This window comes from Protopterus annectens, chromosome 4.part0 (genome assembly GCF_019279795.1).
Source record: "Protopterus annectens isolate FY-2018-M chromosome 4.part0, PAN1.0, whole genome shotgun sequence".
Classification (NCBI taxonomy): domain Eukaryota; kingdom Metazoa; phylum Chordata; order Ceratodontiformes; family Protopteridae; genus Protopterus; species Protopterus annectens.
In genome coordinates this window covers 703,264,533-703,288,784 of record NC_056733.1, presented here as the reverse complement: position 1 = coordinate 703,288,784, position 24,252 = coordinate 703,264,533, and the positions used below count along the sequence as shown (strand labels likewise).

General features: G+C 43.8%; 1 protein-coding gene across 1 annotated transcript in view; it reads left to right on the top strand.

The window, feature by feature from the left end:
• DDX51 (DEAD-box helicase 51) overlaps positions 1-24,252 on the top strand; it is a 523,171-nt gene that overhangs the window by 320,987 nt on the left and 177,932 nt on the right. Inside the window, exon 10 of the mRNA XM_044068677.1 lies at positions 11,070-11,292. Coding sequence (XP_043924612.1) covers positions 11,070-11,292 — 223 coding nt within the window. The remainder of the gene's footprint in view (positions 1-11,069; positions 11,293-24,252) is intronic.

The following is a 24,252-nucleotide window of genomic DNA, read 5'->3' as shown; positions in this document are numbered from 1 at the left end:
CAACACAACATTACTGCTTATTGTTAGCCTCACTAAATTGGTGACAGTATTCTACAGAATCGCTGCTTTATTTGTGCTGTCTGTTGCTTCTGTGATTTGTGAGCTACTGTTTCAAAGCAATATACTTATTTCATTGCTATCGACTTCAATTCATTACTAACTGCATTTTGTTGCTGTTTAACTGTATTTTTTCATACTGCGAGTTCTATTCTTTTGACTATAAGTGATTAATCTGTGCATCATTGTGAGCTTTTTCTTACTGAGTTCTTAACCTTAAAATTGAGTAGCATAGTCTAGAGTCAGGTCTGTGGCATCCAGAGCTTCACTGCATGGTTTTTACCCCTTTTTGAGGAATTCCAGCTACAAGTTTTCCCGTAGTAGCACTTGTGTTATCATCTAGTAGTACTACTCATAGACCTTCCTCCCTTTACTCTCTTAGCTCTTTCAGTTTCTGACAAATATGGATGGACAATTTCCTACATTTTCTCCTGTCTGGTCGATATGGGCATCCTGTGACTGTGTAGCAGCTGCCTCATGTACACAGACAACCATCTACTACTACCACCTAGGAACACAATTTGTAAGAGATGCAAATACATAAAGCACCTAGTGTCATTGCTCTGTCCCCTACAACCAGTATATCTGACACTGAGAAGTTTGGCAGCATGAACACCACACTTAACAACACCTACACAACACACTCCCACATATGCGGAGACCCTAAACAAAAGCATACCCAAACAAAAGAGACCTTCGAGGCATAAATGCACGCAAACTCCACTGCCCACCATAGCACACACTACACACAGTCTTCACACTTGAGTTTCACAGCCACTAAGGCCTAAACATAAACCCAACATATTGGTCATAGGAGACTCCATTGTGACCTTCATCAAACTGGATAAGGAGAAAATCACAGTTGTGTCAGGTGCCAGAAACTGCCATATCACCAATGCAGTCAAGTCTCTCAACAGGTACTGCTATGACTCTGTCATAGTCCATGTTGGAGTGAATGACTTGAGGCATACCTCTCTGGACTGTATGAAGAGAGACATGATCGAGCTCGCTGTGTATGTGTCCCAGGCAGGTATGTCCCTAGCCTTAAAGAGCATTCTACTGTCACCCAGAATGATGCCTCAATACAAACAGAAAATAATTGACTTTAACAACTGGCTTAGTTTCTGGTGTCATTCAAAGGGGATCCCACACCTGACCGCCTGGGATGTCATGATTGACGAGCCACAGTGCTCTTTGCCAGTCATGGCCTGCATCTGTCTCCCTTGGGCTTCAGGTTCCTGGCAAAGGCTTTTACCACCCCATAGTGTTTTTTTTTTTTAGGCAATGCCATAAGGTCAAAACTACCAACATGGAAGTTTCATCAAAATTTAAATTAAAGGTCATGCTGCTAAACGCTATGAAACTACTCATTGCAAGCATTCTTAACCCTGGAAGAATCTGACATTTGTGCAGTCAAAGAAACCTGGTTTAAAGCTGGGGAGAGCACCCCAGCCATACCAGGTTACTCATCCTATCATTCATTCAGACCCCAAGCCGTGAGCAGCAAAATAAAAGGAAGTGGAGTTGCAATATACATAAAAGACATACTCCCCTCTAGGCTGGTCAAAAGGTATGATGCACGGGAAGTACTCCAGGTGCAGTTAACCGACAAGACCCCCCTATTCAAATCATAGCTGGCTACAGGCCTCCATCTCTGACTCAAGATGCCCACTCCACCTGTCTGGACCTCTTCGAATCTATCAAGATTCAACACTTTACCCTGATCTTGGGCGACTTTAACTATCCAACCATAGATTGGAAGAAATACTCATGCCAAAACACACATGCCCAGAGATTCCTTGATTTCATCAGTAGGGTTGCCACCTTTTCAAATGTCCAAAGTGGGATATTTGTGGTACAAATGTCAGATTTTGAGGCCAAAACATACCCACGGGCAGTACAAAGGGCAGAACTTCACTTTTTGCCCAAGTAAAAGATTATTCTTGTAGCATTTTATTTGCTTATTCTATTTCTTATAACATTTAGGTGTTTCAGATTTAGAATAACTGTTTTATGCAACTGTTACATAAAATATAGGAAATAATTTTGTCCTAAAATCTCAGGACATTTGCCATTTTCACAATTTTTTTGCAGGACACAACTGGCCAAAGAGGGACTGTCCCTCGCAAAGTGGGACAGGTGGTAACCCTATTCGTCAGTGCAAATGCCTTGGACCAGTTGGTTGACACCCCCACAAGAGATGAAACTATCTTGGACTAGGTATTAACCAACATGAGTAACCACTGCATCATCCCTACAGTGTCATCCTCCCTGGTAAAATCCAACCATAAAGCAGCCACTTTTGAAGTCACCATCTTCCCCCGAACCCCCCTCCCCCAGCTAGGGTCAGACAAGAAAAAACTTCTCCAAAGCTGATTACAGCCTCCTGAGAGAAGTGTAAACAGCTTCACAGCCCCATCCACAGAAACTGTCACATATGTCCAAATTTAAAGTACTATATGAGCATTTATATAGCTACATAGAATAAGGAATACCAGACATGACAAAATCCTCATCCTTAAGGAAGAGTAAACCTGTCTGCTGAACATCTAGAATAAATAAACCCTATAATAAAAGGAAAAAGTTGCTGTCCAGGGCCAAGGAGGAGCAGGTGTCTAATTGGAAGCAGTCTGTCCTTAGACTGACCAAGCAAATAATCACATATGTCCACAATCTCAAGGAAAGCACCCAGATCTTCTCAGAACTGATGGTCAAGGATAGCACATACCCAAACCCTGTAGATATAGCCAACTTGCTGGCAGACAGGTTCAGCGAAACTTCACTCCTCTGTCCCCCTATCAGTAAAACAGGACATTCCAAGTACCTGCCCCCCTTCCCTTATCTCTAGGGGTCAAGTCATCACTGCCCTCTCAAAGGCGACAAATACGGCCTCCATGGGACCCAGTACCATACTAGGTTGCATCCTGCATGAACCCAGGCAGGAACTTGCAGCACCATTAGGTACCCTGTTCAACCAAAGTCCAAGTACCAGCTTCGTCCCAGCTGAGTGGAGGACAGCTACTGTCATCCCTTTGCACAAAGGTAGAGCATCCACCGATCCAGGAAATTATAGACCTATCAGCCTAACTAGCCTGATCTGCAAGGTCATGGAGCGAATTATCATGGACCTCATTAACAAGGACATTGGCTACCTCCAGACACTTGATCCGACACAGTTTGGTTTTGTCAAGGGGAGGTTATGCCTGGTAAATTTGGTTGACTTCTTTGAGACAGTCGCCAAGACCATAGACGAGGGGAAAATGGTGCACACTGCCTACCTTAACCTGGCCAAGGCCTTCAATACTATTCCCCACTCAGGTATAATAAACTCTTTCAACTAGGCATCAATCCATATGTTACCAGATGGGTAGCAAAGCGGCTTACTGATAGAACCGACTTAGTCAAAATAGGGGAAGCCTCCTCAAGTAGTAGACCTGTAACAAGCAGTGTACCCCAGAGATCGATCTTGGGGCCTTTGCTGTTTGGAATATACTTCTCAGAGGTGCAGGCCAAATCTAGTGAGCTATAGCTGACCAAGTTTGCAGATGACTGCAAGCTGGGTGCTGTCATCAATTCCCCTAGTGATGTGGACATCTTCCAAGAGGGTCTCACCCAAACAAATGACTGGTGGCAGAAACATGGCCTCAGACTGAATGCCAAAAAATGCATCATCCCTTTTGGGGAGAATGATGTCCCCACAAATTATCACATTGATAAGGCACTAAGCATGCAGTCAGTTGTGAGGGACTTGGGAACCCAGGTTGAAAGCAAACTGACTTTTGACCACCATATTGCCCCCGTTGTATGGAAAGCTTTCTACATGGCCCACCTCATTAGTAAGGGTATCTCATCCAGGGACAAAGTGGTCATATCCCTTTATTCTTCCCTTATAAGACCGATTTATTGAATACAGTGCCCCTTTCAGCATGTACCTCACAAACCACATGCAGCAGCTGGAGAGACCACAGAGATTCCTCACCTGGAGAATCCAGGACCTCAAACATGTACCCTACACAGATGGGCAAAAGCCTGTCCCTCTACTCAGTCTCCTACAGACTCCTCGGAGGTGACCTCTGTCTGGCATACAAAGCAATCTCGGACTCCGCCCTCATATGACTGCTGCATATCCGCAAGTCAAACTCCACTCGAGTAAGCCGTACACGAGACCTCAATCTGGTCTCTGACATCAATAGGACTTGGTGGGACAGATTTGTGTCCCAGAGACTCTCCCTTTTGTGGAATAGACTCCCTCTCAATGTAAAGCAGAGTACTTCATTAAACCTTTTTAAGCGCAACCTGGATAATTGGATGGGGAACAGAAACTATACCCTTGGGATTCCACCTATGTCGCTGCTGGACAGTGGCATAGGGTGCTGACTTGTTGAAACATGGGCTAAAGTCTTGGCTAGGCTTGTAAGGGCCTCAGAGCTAAACTTCCTAGGAACTATGATTCCTGTGATCCTGAGGAATCTGTTTCTGGAAGCTTTGGATCAGGCTCATCTACTGCTTGGGTGGCCCCTCCTGCAGATCCCCTTATTGACTTTGTTTCCAGCAGGATGTGGAAGGAGCCGGACACCATGAAACCCATTCCTAAGTGCCCCAACAAAATCGTGAGCATTCCTCCAGACAGAATCCATTGCACTAAGGGGTATCCCTGTTGATGCCATGGTAGTTGCAGCAGCCACAAAGAAAGAGCTGGCCCAACAAAGCACCACTGTCAAATCCCCCAAACAGGGAGTCTAGGGCTTTGGACAGATTTGGTAAGCAGGTGTATGCTTCAGCAACCTTCACATTGTAAGCACTGAATTGTTTGGCATGTGTAACCAGACTACAAAGGGACTTAATCAAGGAACTCTCTAGTTCTGCTCCAGGGACCATCTCTGCTGAGCAACAAAAGACCACCTACTCCAGAATGGCCACCTTACAGTCCCTATCCAACACGTCCACGAGGCTAATTTTTCATGCTGAAGAAGAGGTACCGCAAGCGCAGCCAGGTCCTTCATTGCTATCAGATGCCACACCTGGATACGGTTGGTGATTTCTCGGAAATTTTCAAGGCTTCCTTCACTAATGCCCCTTTCAATGGATCATCTTTGTTTGGTCCAAGAGACATGCTCTCCCAAAGTGAAAAGGATAGAGCAACCTTGTCTGCCATCAGAATCTGCTTTACTACCCCACAACAGCCCTTTTCTAGAAACCAGTGTGGAGGTAAAAACCTATGGCTTTGAAAATTTAAAGGTCCTTTTCAGAATTCACAGGGAGATTTTTCATCCAAAGGCAGAGGTAAAAATGGTGCCAGTGGCAGACGCAGCTCATGGGGCAGACTGGGTCCAGTGAACCAAGAGTCTCAAGGTACTTCCTTCGACAGGCCCAGTCACTGATTATCAAGAATTGCCTGATTGCTCTTCTCTGGAGGCAGTTGGGGGAATTTTTCTTTACACCGAACAGCCTTAGGAGCCAATTCCCTAACCAACAAGGAACCTCCCCAGTGTTCCACCCAGTCAGTGGGAGGCTGCAGCATTCGGGATTTTAAAGCTGCTCACAAAGAGTTATCCAAAGTCTTCCCAAAGACCAATTCGGATCAAGCATCTACTCCAGATTCTTTTTAACACCCAGAAAGATGGGGGAAAGTCAGACCCATTTTGGATCTCACCAACCTCAACAAATCAGTAGCTAAATCAGAGTTCTGAATGGTCCATGATTCAGTCCATTCTGCCTTTCCTGCAGAAGAAAGACCGGTTTGTGCTCTGTAGATCTCCAGGATGCATACTATCGCATCAAGACAAACAGGCGCTTCAGCAAGGTTACTCTGCTTCTGGCTGGGAGCCAGTCATTACCAGTTCAGAATACTCCCCTTTGGTCTCACCACAGCCCCCATGTTGTTTGCCAAATGCATGGCAGTAGTGGCAGCTCACTTGAGACTGCCAGGATCCCATGCATTTCCCTACCTGGATGATTGGCTCCTCACTGCTTCCACCAGACATTGACTCATCCATGCCAGGGACTCTTTCAGCTAACCTTATCCTTGGGCATCTCCATCAACCTGAAGAAGTCGCAACTTCAACCAGTCCAACTGGTAGACTTCATTGGAGCCCGTCTGGACACAACACATTGCTTAGCTATCCTTTCTTCAGACAGGATCTCCACCTTAAGGCTCCATGTCAGACAGATCTTGGATATTTCTACTCCCCCAGCAGGTCTTGTCCTCAGGGCTCTAGGTTCAATGGCTGCCACCATCACTCTTGTTCCAGTAGCATGGCTTCATATGAGAGTACTTCAGTGGATTTTTGCAGTCCATTGGTCTTTACTGTCATACCCACTAAGTCACCCAATGAAGTTATCATGATTATGCAGGGAATCTCTTCTCTGGTGGCCCCAGTTAGGTATTTTCCAACAAAGTCGACCCTTCATCCCTCACCCCCCCCCCAGGGCCATAGTGACCACGGATGCTTTCCAGTTCGGTGGGGGGGGGGCATTCTCACGGTCAAGGCATGTGGTCTCATCTAGAGACTTGTTTGCATATAAATGTCCTGGAGATGAGAGCAGTGCTTCTGGCATTGCAAGCCCTTCATTCCTCTTTTCCTACTGGGAGCACTGCAATTCAGACAGACAAGTTAGTTGTTTGGTATATCAGCAAACCAGGAGGAACCAAGTCTTACTCATTGTGTGCAGAATCCATGAGGTTGTGGCAGTGGGTGATCTCTTCCATCCGCTTTCTAGTGGCAACGTACATTCCGGGGAAGTCAAACATTCTGAAGGACAAGCGCAGCAGAACCATTCTGATGCCTCATGAGTGTTCTGTCGATACTTATGTGGCGAACATGACATCCCAGAAGTGGGGTCAACTTTGATGTGATCTCTTCACCTGTCCTTTCAACACAAAATGCAGCGAGTTCTTCACATTGATCCCTCATCAGGCACAGTCGCCAAGAGACACTCTAGTCCATGCTTGGCCTCCCAGTCTGCTTTACCCTTATCCCCCTCTCCCTCTCATCCCTAGGTTTCTGCACAAAGCTCAGAGGTTGACGTGCAAATTAATCCTCATTGCTGTCTTTTGGCCTTAGCAAGTTTGGTTTCCCTCCCTTTGGTCTCATCTGGTTTGTTCATCGTAGACTCTGGATTCCATTCCCGCTCTTCTGTCCCATTCGTCAGGATAGACCCACCCAGATCTCTCGAGCCTGAAACTGACCACTTGGTTGCTCCAATTTCACTGATGGCTAGAACTCCCAGGCTTTCATCCCCAGTGAAAAAGATCTTGACTGCAACACACAAACCTTCTACCAGGAAAATATATAATAGCAAATGGAAAAGATTTCCAATTTGGGCTCATCAACACCATTTAGACCCCTTTATGGCACCTGTTCGTGCAATTCTGAACTTAATGCCATCTATTTTCCATAACTGAGCTAGTTTTTCCACTGTGAAAGTTCAGTTGACAGCCATTTCCAACTTTCACATTAGGGAAAACTCATCTTCTTTGACCTCTTCTAAATTGTACAAGGCCTTTCTGAAAGGTACCTTTCTGCTTCACCTGCCTATCGAAAATCCCCCTCCACCTTAGGATCTCACCATGGTTTTGCAAGCTTTGGTTACCCCTCCCTTTGAGCCTTCAGCGAAAGTTGAAATGAAGTACTTATCTTGGAAAACCACCTTCTTAGTGGCCATCACCTCAGCTAAGATGGTGTCTGAACTCAGTCTTATCATCCAAGCCACCATATTTGATTTTTCACAGACAGTTGCTCTACGTACTAATCCTTATTTCTTGCTCAAAGTTGCTTCCGAAGCGAACATCAATCAGGTCATCAGTCTTCATTTTTTTCCTCCAACTTTCAAAATGAGGGAGAGTATAAACTTCATATGCTGTGGATGTACATAAACAGTTATGTTTTTATTTAGACAGAAGAAAACATATCTGAAAGTCTGATCATTTTCCCTTTCAAAGACAAATATGGATAAACCTGTCTCTAGGGTCACATTAGCCAACTGGATCTCCAGTTGTATTTCTCATATATATTCTTACAAAGGACTTTCCTTACCCTTTCAAACTAAGGTCCATTCTTCTAGGTCTGTGTCCACATCCTCGGCCTTTTGATCTAATGTTCCCATTAATGACATCTGTGCAGCTACCACTTGGACAAACTCTCATACCTTTATATTTCATTACAAATTGGACATTATTTACAGAAGTAGAGCACCCTTTGGTTCTGCGGTGCTCTGGAATGTCATTCCATGAGGGCCTCCCAAGATTACTGTAGCTGAGGACTCTGTCCCACAGGTTGAAGACTGAATGAAGTCAGCAACTTCAGGTAAAGAAATTGTGTAATGACCATAATGTTCCATCTTAGTTGTTGACTTCCAACTTCCTTCCCTGCCTCCATCCCCCCTTCCATATTAATTAGGACCTGGCAGATAGGCTGACAGCAGTCATTTATTTTTACTCGTATGAGCTCTTGAAGTATTTCTCTATTTTTTAATAAACAGAGAAAGGAAAATTAGTTATGTTTGGAGAAATTGCATATGTGACAGCAATCTGAGGGGATAGCAGGGCATTATGGATAGGGAGGAGCTCAGGATAGGGCATTATGGGTAGGGGAGGAGCTCAGAGTTCAGATCCTAGAGCTTTAATATATGGTCAAGTCGGATCTGAGTCTCAGATCCGAACCCACAGGTTGACTATGAATGAAGTCAACAACTGAGATTGGAACATTAAGGCAAGTACAGAACTTCTTTTTTGTATTACCAGCAAGGTGCTTTACTTCTGGTCATTCTGTTAAATGTTTGTGGCCATGCTGCCTTATTTCTGTAGATGGTTTCACAGAAGTACAAGCCAACTTGCAGCAATTACTGCACCAAAGAGACAGAGGTGAAGAAGTTTATTAAAGTAAATAAGATTCCTGTCAATCCCCTGGTCAAATCCATGACAACATGGTGTGTCAGCCTGACTGCAGTATGCTGTTTAGCTTTTCCATTGTACATCACACTCACATTCAAGAGTCTGCAGCCCCCATGCCTTAACGTCCTGCCTGTCTGGCTTACCAGGCATGATCTGTCTAAATCAACTCCAGACATGAAAGCCGACCATTGCTTCAGCTATAATTGCAACATGGTGCAGGTTGTATTGTGTTCTACATGCATGAAAAACAGCATCCAATGTAAGGCAGATGTGGTGTAGCTTACCAAGCCCCATGGAGTCAAGTGATGGGTTCAAGTGGTTATCAGTACAGTGACGATACTGATGATTTTTTTTTCATACTGCTCTTATGTATTCTGCTATACAAAAGCACCAGTGTAATTGCTGGCTTGTCCAGTAATGCTTGTATTATTGAAGGCATGCAACAGACATGATTTGTCCTCCAGAGCATATGCTTGTGTCTGTGTCACCTACAAGACTGCATTGGAGATCATCTTTTTGTGTTGCAGGCTTTCTGAGCACAGCATGGTAGTTTGTTTCATTGGCAGTAATCCTGTAGAGTTCCTTTGGGAACATCAAATCCATGAAGTCCTACTCTGTCTTCTCTGGACACATGTTGGTAACGGGGCCTACTGAACCCATAAAATCATCAATATACGAGTGTTAGGAATTTCTCTCACACTGTCTCCTTATATTGTGGGTGTGCTCAATTTCTGGAAGTATGGCCTGGAAGCTGCACAGATGTGGCTTCTTGACTGTTGCCATTACCATCCATGTGGTTGCCCATTTCTTACGCACACTTCATCAGATCCTCTGACCAATTGGTGCATCAGCTCAGATGCAGCAGATGATGTTTGGTACACTGCATAGAGTGAGAGCTACACCACACAGCTCCAGGCATATCCTCATTGTTGTCAGTGGGAATTTCACTTGAGTATGATTGTGTTTAGTTGTATATTACTGTCACCATGCCCACTCTTCAACATAGCTAAAGGCAGTTGATCCTCTGGGTCAGTGTCAGTGCATTTCCTGTCCACTGCTGTGGTCATCACCTTATCCTAGCAATGCAAGTGGTGCTTCATCCCCAATATCATAGTAACTTGCTTCCATCTGTGGAGGCATGTGCCAGTGGCATTGTGGGAACAGATGGCACTGGGGCATCATCATCATTATCCATGGCTTTTGTTTGGCTATTGATCTTCTCTTGAAGGCGGGCCATTGTAAGACTGTCACCTGCATCACAGTCCTCGTCTTCACTTGGGTAAGCCTTATGTCATTGCAAGACTGATATCTCTGTCAGACCACTTGTACTACTCTGTGTCCATTTCTGCATCCAAAGAATAGATGCTTTTTGATTTACCCTGAACAGATAGAATTAAATTTCATCGGTTGCAAGAGGTGGATTCATTGCACTTCTAATTTCAGGCAACACAGAATGGGATACAAAGATGTGTATTACTTATCTACACACAGTATAACAGCAGGGTTGCTATTGACTGTACATTTTGAGTTTTTCAAATGGGTAAATGCTAAAGATACATAACTATGCTCCTACAGTAGGACTTTTACAATTTGCTAATTCCCTGTCAGTATACTGTGAATGCATGGCTAAACTTATGCTTTTTCTCATATAGCTTAGTATGTTCTATGAAATACTCCAATGTATAGATTTAACAATTAATGTAAGACAAAAACATTTTTTGATTATTTGAGGATAGTTGTATTTCAGTCTGAATGGTACTGTATTGAGGTAGAATGAGAGTATAAGAATTTCATACTTTGTAATATTGATCCCCGCATGAACAAGACTGTCCAAATGAATTAATGAGAATGGGGGAAGGACTGCCTTGCTGGTCCTAATGCCCAGGGACAAAAGTTCTTTAAATGTTTAATTCTAATGCAAGAACGTAGTCTTTAAGATCTGCTGTTATGCCAATTTCCTCATGCCACTGTACTCGCTGCATTTCTGATCAGTGATCACTGCTTTTATATATGGTGGCAGTAGGGTTAATGTGAGATTTTGTTCTGTTTGTATTATTGAGGATTTTTTTCAGAAACCGCTAACTATGATCCTTTTAGCCTTTGTTTTTATCTCTTTTAGCACATGCTGGCCACAGATGCCTCTGCAAAAGCTGCTGTTCTCTGCCACCCTCACCAGGAATCCTGAGAAATTACAGCAACTGGGCCTTTACCTGCCCCGACTTTTCACATCTGCCTACATGGAACGGAATGAAACAAAAGATGGACAGGATCCTTCAGCAAATGAGCCTCGGACTGAAGAAGAGCTCAAAGAAAGCAGCTACACTCTCCCAGAGGGCCTGACAGTAAGCAATTTCTATTACACACACACACACACACACACACACACACACACACACACACACACACACATTCCCCCTATATTCTTTCTCCTTGACCATCAAGCTCTCCCCCAGGTGCTTCTTAAACCATTTTATCCCCATAGGTTCTTAAGTTAATAGGTGTGTACTAGGCTAATAGCCACAACAACCTTTATAAGCCCTGCCATACATCCCAAATCTTTGGTACTGTTTAATTGTAAGCAGGGTCTTGGGAGATGAAGCATTTACAAGCAGGGGTCTAGGAGATGAACCATTTAGGCTGCCTGTGTCCATTGGAGACATGGGCACCAAGCCAGGGATGAATTTCCTGTTCCCCATCCTGTTGTCAAGTTGTACTTGAATTGGGCTAGGGAAGAACTCTGCTTTACATGGATGGGGAGCCTGTTCCAGAAAAGGGTAGTCTCTGGTATACATACCCATCTCTCCAGCAAGTCTTATTTATCAGGCAAGGTTTACGTCTTTAGAATAGATAATTCTGGTGCTGTTTGTTTTGCGGATATGCAGGAGGTCCGTAATGGTGGGGTCTGACAATGCCTTGTATGCCAATCCCCTCAACAGCCTGTAGGAGCCAGACTACAGGGATAGGGTCCCGAGACGGTCTGCATAGGACATGTTACTTACGCCCTGTATTCTTTCAATGAGGAACCTCTGTGAACATTCCAATTGTTAGATATGCCTGGTTAGGTACATACCAAAGGGGGAGTTGTACTCAGTGACAGGTGTGATGAATACTGAATACATTGAAACAGTGATTTCCTTCGACCTAGTTGTCATACCTTTGTTTATAAGCTGCACAACATAGAATGATTTTTGCACTACTGTCGACACATGATGTTCACAGTAATTTAGCTTTTGACTTTGTGTCCTCAAGTCCCTTTCTACTGTGTTGACTCTTAGGAATGTGCTATCAGTATGATAGTTACCAGGGATGGATGACTTTCTGACGGATACTCTTTTATACATTTCTTGGCATTTAGTTATAGTCCATAGCTCTGACACAAGTTGTTTGTCTTTGTCAGCCTTTGTTAGAGAACATTACTGTTGGTGGGGGATTCAGTGACTGCTCTAAGTTTGTACAAATTTAGTCAGATGCCATTGACATTGGCCTCTACTTCGAAGAAGTAAATGCCAAAAAGGAACAGTCCCAGGACTGATCTCTGAGGGACTCCTCTTGTTACTGGCCACTTTGCAGAGGTGGACTCCCCAATTCTAACTTCCTGAGTCCTGCCCGTGATCCAGTTGGCTATGCACTAGGTGACATAAGGGTTTGTACCCAACCTCTTGAGTTTGTCAACAATGCCCAGGTAGGGTATTGCATCAGATGCCTTGACTAATTCAAGGTAGGCAGTGTGAACAGTTTTGCCTTCATCCATTGCTTTGGTGGCCTTCTGAAGGAATTCAATCAGGTTGAGTAGGTATGACCTGCCCTTGAAGAAACCAAACTGGGTTAGGACTAGTTTCTGGAACTTTTCTATGTCATTATTGATCATTTCCATGTCATTCTTTCCATGGTTTTGCATATGAGACTAGTGAGACTCTGGAGTTTCCAGGGTCTGTAGATGGTCCACCTTTGTGCAGAGGGATGTCTGTTGCTTTTCTCTATTCATGAGGCACGAAGCCTTTTTGGATGCTACAGTTACATAGCAATTTCAGAGGGTCTGATTGGTTATGTTTCATGCTGTTTTGAAGGGATCATGGGATATTGTCTGGGCCCATCGATAGTGTTGTTGACCTTAGAGAGCATTAAGGACCTGTTCCCTAGTGATCAGAGTTATATTCGAGGGTATTTCCTGAGGGGAGGTTGATTAGAAGAGGGGTAAAGTTAGAGCTGAATTGTCTGCCAGTAGTCACTATATCTTTTGGCTGTACCCCTGTGTGCATCTTCTTGATTTAACAAACTACATCACCATGTGCGGGAGTGCTCCTCTTGGAAAAGTACCTTTCTGTAGCCCCATTTTGGTCATCCAGACTGGGGGAGCCAAGAGTCAAGTATCGGCGAGTTGCCATTCTCAGGGAGACTTGTCTGTTTTGTCTATTTTGTATGCTTAAACCCTCCCTACTGGCTGATTTGGCAGGCTGATGCTGTGTTGCCTCACCAGTGCAAATATGTGCTTTTGCATACATACTTGTGTAACTTGACTAGCGCCAAGTGTTTGTTTACAACCCAAAGAACTGTATGCTCCACACTCCCTTCCACCCCAGGAGGGGGAAGCCACCATCAACTCAGTGCCACACTTTCCCAGCCAACTTCTTCAGTACCCCATCTGCTAATGAAACCTGTGATCTGATGTCAATTTCATTCATTCAACTGTTGGATTCAGATCTGACCCTCTGATCCGCCTTGGCCAATTTTTGCAGCTCGTCGATCACTGAAACTCTCAAGCTCTTCCCTTATCCACAGTGCCCTAATGATCAAACATAACCTCAGATCTCATTTGTCACCTTCGCATATAGATCTGGTCACTGATCATTTTTTTTCTTGTTAGTGAGAATCTTTTTTACAATTATTTATCTTCATATCTTGTTCCTCCCTTTATACCTTATTTGAGTTGTATTAATTACCATAGTTGGTATACCCTTGTTCTCATACTTTTTAAATACTTCTTCAGTTACCATTGTTGGTAATTTTCCCCTTTCTTCCTTCTAACTAAAAAATCTTGCTTAATACCTTTCCTTTCTTTAGGATAGTGTTAAATATGTCAGAAAAGCCTTCATATTTTAATAAATGTACGGTCTGTGGCCATAAAATAGCCTTGTTGGATGCATATTCTAAATCTGTTTGCTGATTAGGCTCAGCGCATCTCGACTCTAATTGTGATATTTGCAAAGCATTTAATCCCAGAGCTTTGACAGAAAAAAATAAATTAGTACTAAGAGGTTTGCTTCCTTCCAAGTCATCTTCTGCATCATTTGGGGCTCAGCCCCCCCCAAAAAAAAATTGGATAAAAAGAGTCGAGAAAGCATTCCCCAGATCCAACCGCATCTTCATCTCTGGGTTCCGAACCTCCTTGCAAAATCTTCAAACCTTCAGATCCAAAGTGTAAGCCTGAAAAGTCTGCTAGGATCTTGTGATGAACCCTCTCTGGGCTAATAATCAGGGAGTCTGAATCCTCACCACTGACACTGGAGAGGGACGTTCACTTGGAATACAAATGGATGCACTCAGTATTTCCAGATGCAGCTCTCTGCACTAAGTACAACTTCCCTTAAGAGCGCACAGGGAACACAGTCATCTTGGGGTCTGGATTTCTCTGTCTCCCTCCAGTTAAGTCCTCAGCTGAGTGTCCAAGCCAAGTCCTTCAGCACTCTCTCTGTGAATCCAGTGCTACACACACACACACACACACACACACACACACACACACACACACTGAGATTTGATTTTTCACACATACACACCTAGAAAAGGCTGGCAGAGATTTACCTGTTGTGCCTTCTGCCCAGCGTATAAGGTAGTTATCACTGCCACCAGACAATCCACAATCAGCTACTCTAAGGCTTTTAACAAAGAGTGTCCAGTTATACTGCGTAATATTAATACTAATACAAATGATAGTAGTTGATCAAGACAGCTAGGCCTTCAGGAGTGGCCCATACAGTGTCACCAAATATCAGCGCACTCAAAGGTTAAATACCTTCTAAAAGGACCAGACACAATAAAAGTTTTAAATATATTTAATAAATAATAAAATAACGTGAAAGTACTGATTATGTATTTACAGTAAACCACAGAAATTAAACCACAGGAATTATTGAAAATAATATCGATGGACAGACTCAAAGAAAAACATTATCTAAATTAAGCTTCACTATATTTTCCTGACTGAATTTAGGAGAATTACTATTCCCTACTTGCTTAATAGAACAAGGCTGATGATGTGGTGAATGGTCCTTCTTATTTTCAGGCCCAAGACAGAATACTCAATACTGAGAGAGATATTGCTGTAATATCTGAAATTTCCAAGATGGCTGGCAGAATGATCTCATCTGGTCACCTGACACTAGGTTTTTACACTATTCCCCTTTGAAACTTGAGACAGGAAGTTAGCATTAATGTGATAATATGCATATCTAAAGTTTTGCTAATTTTTATGGCAGTGCCTGTGGCTTCCCCTCTTTGTAGTGAGCTAATGAACAAACGTTTCTTCCAGGCATCCTCTTTCTGGTCCTATTCAGAGCTGTGAGATGAGCACTTCCATGGCCCAACAGGTGGTCCAATTAATGGTAGTTTTCTTAAAGTATGAAGGAGCTAGCTGTTTAACTGCTTTTCTTCTAGTGTCCTTTGCGGGTCTATATTATATCCTCGAATGCTTAAAAAAAGCGAACGCTGATTGACCGAACTTATTTTCGCGAAACTGAAAAATATCGAAGCAGCAGAAACTCAAATTTTTTCCTAGGGAAAGAATTTGGTTGTCCGTTTCTGTTGCTTAGGTATTTTCAGTGTTATGGTGGAAAGTTACTGGTCGGATTCAGGTAAGTGTGCGATTGTGTGGATGTGAGTGTTAGGGTGATTTAGGTGAGTTAGGGTTAGGTGTGTGTGCGATTGAGTGGACATGAGGGTTAGGGCGGATTTAAGTGAGTTAGGGTTAGGGAGCAGGTGAGGTGAGTGTGCGATAGTGACGGACCTTAAGGTTAGGGTTTGGGTTAAGGTAAGTGGGTAGTTAGTTGTGTGTGCATAGTTTAGTGTAGGGTTAGGTATCAGATTTTAGGTGTATATGTGTGGATTTCTGTTTGTTTGGTGTGCTTGTGTTGTGTGTGTGTGTGTGTTGGATCAGCGATTTTTTTTTTTTTCCCCTGGGAAAAAAATCGCTGATCTGACAGTTTGAGATTGTAAGCTTTCGCTTAAATCAAGTCGATCAATCAGCGTTCGCTTTTTTAAGCGTTAAATGATATAATATAGACCCGTCCTTTGCTAACTTATATACATACAGTCTTGCATGTTTATTCCTTCCCTGTCCAGCAGGATCCATTGTTGATATTTTTTTTTAACACTAGCAACTTTACAAACACATTTTGATGTTCAAATGCCATACATTTCTAATACATTTGTAACACAATCATCTTGTGTAAATCAGTTTGATATTTAAAGGACATATTCTTTACAGAGCTCCAGCTGGATATGCTGCCACTAGCCCATTTCATCACAGATCTGATCACCACATTTGGTCCCAGATATGGTATCCTCTCATCTGTCTTCTCCATTCTTGCAGTGGTCTCCAAAGCATCACCACTCTAGATTATCATCCTCTACAGCATCTTCACATGTTCTTCCAGAAAGCTGACCAAAAGCCAGCGTGGACAAGATGATGAGGAAGTTCCTCTCAACACAGATCCAAATGGGGTTCTTTGAGCTCCAACCCCATCAGATCTGGAAACCATTATTAGCACTACCCACCATTACTGTCTCCTTCTCTGATATGAGCATTGGTTTCAGAGCGGTCTGATCCAAAGATTCTGCAGTCTTCCGCATTGGATCCAATGATTGTGGTATCTTCAACTCCGGTGGCATCTGTGAATGAGCCAGTGCTGGGTCTGGGATGTTGGAGTCAACTTTGAAGCTTTTGTAGCCATGTCTACCTCTCGGAGCTTCAGAGTTGGATACCTTGGCTCTGACTCCCTTCTTGAGTCATTCGCTTTTGGAGTGGTGGGAAACTACTGACTGTCAGTATGTCTTTTCAGAGCAGTCAGCTTCCCTCCATCTCTCCCAGGCTTTTTCCTTCCAAGGTAGTGGAGAGCTCTTTCTCTGTGCCCAGAATACAGACTTCTCTACCTTCTTTGGCACAAACTACCCATCCCTATTTGCCTATGCATCTAAAGCCTCAACCAACTGTCACTGAGACAACAACACCTAGTCAGTCACAGGATACCCAACAAGGTGCATTAAGTTTTTCTAGTACTGCTATGGAATGACCCCCCCCCCCCCCACAAAAAGAAGTTCCAGGAAGAAAAAGTGCAAATGAAGGCACTTAGACTCTCCACAAGAGTCTGTTAGAGAAGATAGCGACTTTGAGGGGGAATGGTCCCCAGGATCCCAACAACGTCTTATTTGGAGATATTCTAGAAATTCTAAAGTGAAGGAGTGATTGGTCTCTCGACAACTATTCCTAAGAGGAGTCAGTATTCATGGGGGCTTTTGGAGCTGGCTTGTCTACCTCCTGGGCGACTCCACCTGCCGATGAGCTCATTGATTTTGTCTCTTAATGGGCAAGGAAGGAACTTGACACCACTGAGCTGATCCCCAAGAGACCAGACAGGATCCTGGCACCAACAAAAGACAGAGTATTGGAGCAAGGGCGTACCATTTGATTCCATGGTTTTGATGGCGACCACAAAGAAGGAACTAGTAGAGCAAAGTTTTTCTGTCCCCCCCCCCCCCCCCCAACAGTGAGCCTAGGATGCTGGACAAATTTCAGAAGCGTGGCTATGCTTTGGTGACCTTTGCCCTTCAGTCACTGATTTGTTTGGCACACTTCACTAGACTTCAGAAGGATTTGATCAAAGAACTTGCCAAATTCCTTTCTGGTACCAAATCTCCGAGGCAGAGAGCTGTGTTGTCTTGAAGTTCGTTACCTTTCAATTTCGTCCACAAGGCCTGTATCTCACACAGCTGAAGGCATCTCATGGGCGGCAGGTTCAGGCATTTCTATCAGAAGACATGCCTGGATGCACTTGTGTGACTTTGAGGAACCCTTCCAATCTTCCTTTGTCAGAGCTTCCTTTGATGGAAGTTCCTCATTTGGCCCCAAAGTTAGACACACACTCTAGGTGTGAGCATGAAGGGAAAACCTGCCTGCTGTGAGCATGTGTTTTTCGATCCTCAATGGACATTTTCTGGGAATTAGCAAGTTAGGTGAAAAATGTGGTGCAGGAAATCCCAGGATCCCTTTCAGGATCCACATAGAGATAGTTCCATTAGAGTCCTCCCCTTCCCCTAGAGGAAGACTCCATCCCCACAGCAGAGGGGGTCTGCAAAACCAGGGATCTTGGGGATACTTTTCCTGACCGATCCTGTCAGCACTACTGAAAGGAGGTCTGACTATCTATGGAGGCAGTCATGGGTCATCTATCCCTGCACCAGAAAACCTGGCTAGAAATTGCCAAAGATATATGGGTGCAGTGGATAATATCCAGAGGATATACAATACCCTTTTCCCATCCACCCCCACTAGTATCACAACAAAATCCCTGATGTTCCATTCAATCAGAGAGAAGCAGCAACACTAGAAATACAAAATCTGTTAGAACAGCCATCCAAGAGGTCCCCCCAAACCTGTTAGTTCATTACTTATTCAAGATTCTGTTTAGTGCTAAAGAAAATGGGACTGGAGACCAATTTTGGATCGCAGCTGTCTAAATTAGTCAGTTCAGTACACAGAGTTCTGGATGGTCACAACTCATTACATTCTGTCTTTTCTGCACAAGGACAACTTAATGTGCTCGATAGATCTTCAGGATGTGTACTCTCATTTCAAAATGAACAGACAATCCAGGAGATAGTGATGCTTCAGGCTGGGAGCCAGTTATTGCCAATTCAGAGGTCTGCCCTTTGGCCTCACTACAGCCCGTAGGATATTTATCAAGTGTATGGCAGTAGTGGCACCTCACTTGAGACTACAGGGATTGCAGGTGTTTCCATATCTAGACGACTGGCTCATAACCGCATCAAACAGGCATCAACTTTGATTATGGGTCAAGTTTATACACACCGGTTATGCTCCCATCTGGGCATTTCAGTCAGTCACAACAAATCTCAACTGAACCCAAGACAGACGTTCATCGGTGCCTTACTCAACATGATCACTCAAACAGCATGTCTTCCCCTTGGCAAGAATTCAGTCTGTTAAGTTCCAGGTCAGCAAGATCATTCAAGATTCTTCTCTCTCAGCTTGACTGATCCTTCAGGCTTTGGGATCCATGTCAGCAGCAGTCATCCTGGTACTGTTACCAAAGTACCATATGAGAATCCTTCAGTGGACATTGGCAGCTCAGTATTCCATTCCTTACCATCCCATGTCCAGTCAGATCAAGATAACCCAGGCATGCAAAAATGATCTCCTGTGGTGGATACACTCCAGTCAGGTACAAGAAGGTCATCCCTTTGTTCTCCTGCAACCAAAGGCCTCAGTGACAACAGACGTCTCTCAAATCAGGTAGGGGGGGCACACTTCTAGGGAAAGACCGTCCAAGGCACCTGGTCCCCTGAAGATACCAACATACAGCAATGTCCTGGAAATGGGAGCAGTCCTCCTAACATTGAAGGCCTTTCAAGACACACCAGGGCTACTGTGATTCAGAAGGACAATATGTCAATAGTCTGGTACATCAGCAAACATGGGGGAACCCAATCTTACCCCCTTGTGTCGAGAAGCTATGAGACTGTGGCAGTGGATGATCTCATCCAATCAGTTTCTGATAGCAGTGCACATTCCTGGGAAATCCAGAGTCATTGCAGCCAAGTTCAGCAGGTCCATTGTAATGCCTCATGAGTGGTTCCTCAGTGTAAAGGTTGCTGAAAGGATTTTCCTTCGATGGAGACAGCCATGCTGCAATCTCTTTGACTCTCCCCTCAACAAGTACAGCAGATTCTTTACCCTCATCCCCTACTGGGGGAGTCATCAAGGGATGCTCTGCTTTGATTGGTGGCCCAGTCTCTTTTATGCCTATCCCCCCCATTACCTGTGATCCTCAAATTTCTTCAGAAAGCATCTCGACTCAAGAGCACAGTTATCTGCATTGCCTATTAATGGCCTCATCAGATCTGGTTTCCCTTACTTTGGCCCTCCTCTACTTCGTCCTCCATGGATTCTGGATCCAACCCCAGACCTACTGTTTCACCCAACAGACTTGAGTCATCCAGACTTTCAAAGCCTGAAATTAACCACATGGTTTCTTCACTTCCACTGATTGCTAGATAGCCCAGGCTCTCCTCCCCCGTCTGCCATTCTCCTGTCATTTCATAAAGCTTCCACTGAGAGGCTTTACAGAAGTAAATGGAAAAGATTTGCTATTTGGGTGCAACAGGAAGACCTAGATCCCTTTTCAGCACTGGTCCCTAACGTTCTTGAATTTTTAACTATAATTTTCAATGAAGATGCTAGCTCTTCTACTGTAAATGTACAACTAGCTGCCCTTTTCAATTTTCATATAGATGTAAACTCATCTTTAGCATCCTCCAAACTTCGTAAAGCCTTTCTAATGGGATCTTTTCTACGTAAAGCCCCTGTCATCCAATCCTCCTTGTTTGATTTTTCGTAAGTATAGAGTATTCTTGCGGACCAATCCTTTCTGTCTTCTTAAGGTGGTGTCAGAGTCCAGTATAAATCAGGTTACTAACCTTCCAGCCTTCTTTCCAAATTTCTGCAGTAGAGAGTATAGGTTATACCTTTTGGGCGTTCACAAGCAGTTATGGTTTTATCTACATAGAATCAAAAAAATCATAACAATTATTTGTCTCCTTTTTGGGCTCAAAATTGGGCAAACCAGTTTCTAAAGTGACTTTAGCCAAATGGTTAATTGATTGCATTATTTTTGTTTGTGATAAACTGGGCTTGTCTTTGCCAAAACCGCCAAGAGTCCATTCCAGTAGATCTATGGCAACTCGGGATTTTTTTTTTTTTTTTTTACACAGATCTTCATTGGATGATATTTGTGCAGCCACAACTTGGGCTAATCCTCCTACCTTTATTGTTCATTACTAGTGAGATCTGGTCTTTAGAGGAAGAGCAGCCTTTGATTCAGCAGTGCTCAGGAACATCCTTCCTTAGAGTCCACTTGGGATTTAGGTAGCTGGAGACGTTGTCCCAACAGTTAAGGAATGAATGAAAATGACATCAGATAGTTATGTGCTCACCATAACATTCCATCTCCAAAAAAATTAGGCCAATCTGGTGGTCCCCTGCCATAAACAAACTCTACAACAGAAGGAAGAAACTGTTGCAATAGAGTAAATTCCCATGAGTGGAGGAGTTCCCTTGTCAGCCTCAGTAAGAAGCTGAGATTCCTTATAAGATCCTCCAAAGCTAGCTACGAAAACAAAATGACCACTGAGTCTAGGGACAACCACTATAGCTATGTCAAGAATCTCAATGGCAACACCCAGATCTGCTCTGAGTTGACCACAACAGCATGAAAATTACAGAACCAACTGATATCTGGAGCGTTTCTCCCCGGGCCTCCACTGAAAACAGGCTCTGTGGAACCTAGTCGGACATTCCCGGTCAACAAATGTTAAATAAAAAATAAATAAATAAATAAATATTGCCAACGGCCTGGCAGATAGGTTCAGTGCTAACATTACCCCCCACCCCCCCCGTAAAGAACCTATATCTATACAGGAAGAATGAAGAGTCCCTGTAATCACAACTACGCAGGTAAAAGCTGCACTCTCTAAAGCCAAAAACACAGCATCCATGGGTCCGGACAACATCCCAGGCTGCGTTTTACATGAATTTCAGAATGAACTGGCTCACCACCTAAACACTATGTTCAATCATAGTCTCATATCAGGCTTTGTGCCCACTGAATGGCGCACAGCAACAGTTATCCCATTCCACAAAGGGGGAGCCACCACTGATCCCGGGAACTATTAGCCTGACGAGCCTGGCCTGTAAAGCCATGGAACGTATCATCATGGAACTCATGAACAAAGACATTGGTAACCCCACTCAGTTTGGGTTTGTGAAAGGCAGATCATGCCTCCTGAACCCGATCGACTTCTTTGAGGCAGTCACCAAAGCTGTAGACAAGGGTAAGGTGGTTCATACAGCCTATCTTGACCTCACCAAGGCTTTCAACACCATCCCCCATTCTGGAATTATAGCTAAACTCACTAAACTAGGTATAAAGTCACAAGATGGGTTGTCAGTTGGCTCACTTGACAGAACCCACACTGTCAAATTTGCAGACTCCAAATCTGACTTCAAACCAGTGACAAGTTAACTACCACAGGGTTCAGTCCTGGGACCTCTCCTGTTTGGTCTCTACTTCTCTGAAGTACAGGCTAACACAGAAGGCCTTTGGCTAACGAAGTTCGCAGATGACTGCAAACTAGGAGCCGTAGTTGAGTCCCCAAATGATGTGGACATCCTACAGAAGGGCCTCACTGAGGCATATGCCTGATGTCAGAGCCATGGCCTCAAGCTCATTGCTAAAGTGCATTGTCATCCCCTTTGGTAAAAACTCTGTACCCATGAACTACCACATAGGCGGCAATGCCGAATGTGTGATAAGAGACCTGGGAACCCAGTTGGACAGAAGTCTTTCCTTTGATGATCACATCGCCACAGTGGTCAGGATGTCCGGCACACCTCATTACAAAGGGGTTCTCATCTAGGAAAAAAGAGGTCATTGTTCCCGTCTACTCGAGACTCATTCGACCCATTATAGAGTACAACGCCCCTTTTGGAATGTACCTCACAAGACATCTGCAGCAGCTGGAAAGGCCACAGAAGTACCTCACAAAGAGGATTACTGGCCTCCGACAGATGCCCTACACTGACCGACTCAAAAAACTCCAGCTTTACTCCATAGCATATCGCCTATTCCGAAGTGATCTCTGCCTAACATATAAAGCTACATCAAACCCAGAGCTGTTGGACATGCTACACCTAAAGAAATCCCAATCCCTCCGAGCTACACACTCTAGGGACCTAAACCTTGTCACCACAATTAACCAGACATGCTGTAGGGATAGATTCCTGTCCCAGAGACTTTTCATATTCTGGAACAAGCTACCCATCTATGTCAAGCAAAGTTCCTCATTAGCACTCTTCAAGAAAAATCTTGATAAGTGGATTGGAAATAGGAAATGCACCCCGGGGATCACTCCGGTGGCTCTGCTCGACAGGGGCACAGGAAAATAACTTTCTTGGGTGGCGTCAGCCAAGGAACCTTGTTGGCGAGGCTTACTTAGGCCCTTGGGCCAATAGCCTAGTACCTACCTATGAATCTGTGTTTTCTATTTTCATTCTTCCTCAACTTCCTTTCCTTCTTTTCCCTCCTTGTTTGACTTTTGGAAGGCTAGTAAGATGTTAGAGGAACCACCGTTCCTTTGTTTGGGTCCCAGATGCTTTTGATCTACCTTTTTCTAATACATTCTGGTTTCGAGCGCAGCAAACAAGATCTGAGGTATGTTAAATTACTAGGACATTATGGTTAAGGGAGGAGCTCGAGAGTTTGTGTTCCGCAATGTGGGAAAAGTGGCTGAGTTAGATCCAAGGGTCTAATCCAAACCCAACAGTTGAAGTATGAAAATGGACAACATGGATGGAATGTTATGGTGCATGCATAAGTTTTTTTATGTCTGTGTTGTATTTGAACCTTAATCCTTCATTATTATGAAGCTGAACTACCAGCACAGGCATTGATGTGTGCATGCTAGTGTTTAATATTTACCCAATACATCTCCCTACTATTATGTTAATTCCATTATATTGTACTGCCTGTGCGACTAGTTGTTGTAGTTCTATTAACTGTAGTAACTGTTTTTTTTTTCTTTTTATCTTTTCTACTTGTACTCGTCAACTAGAACTGAAAGTAGTGAGCTTTTCTCTCTGGGACTCTACTGAAAAGGAGTGATCAGCCAAGTCAGACTATTGTGTTTAACAATTGCCCTTTGACCCTGCAAGTTGAAGGTCATTTCCATGATCACCACTGTAGGAAAGTTCTCCCCTTTTTCCAGAGCAGTAGGTCTAATACCAAAGCAAAATTGGTGGAAGTCTATCCTAGATGGTACAAATCTGAGCAAATTCATGAAAGCAATAAAGGAAATTCATGACATTTGCTTCACGGCCTCTCCTACCTACTTATTCTGGATGCACAAGATGTTTTCCGTTGTGTTCATTTGTGAAACCTTCAGATATTTCTCAGTTTGCAGGTTGGGTCCAATTTGTACTCTGCCCATTTTGTGCAAAATGCCTGACTCCA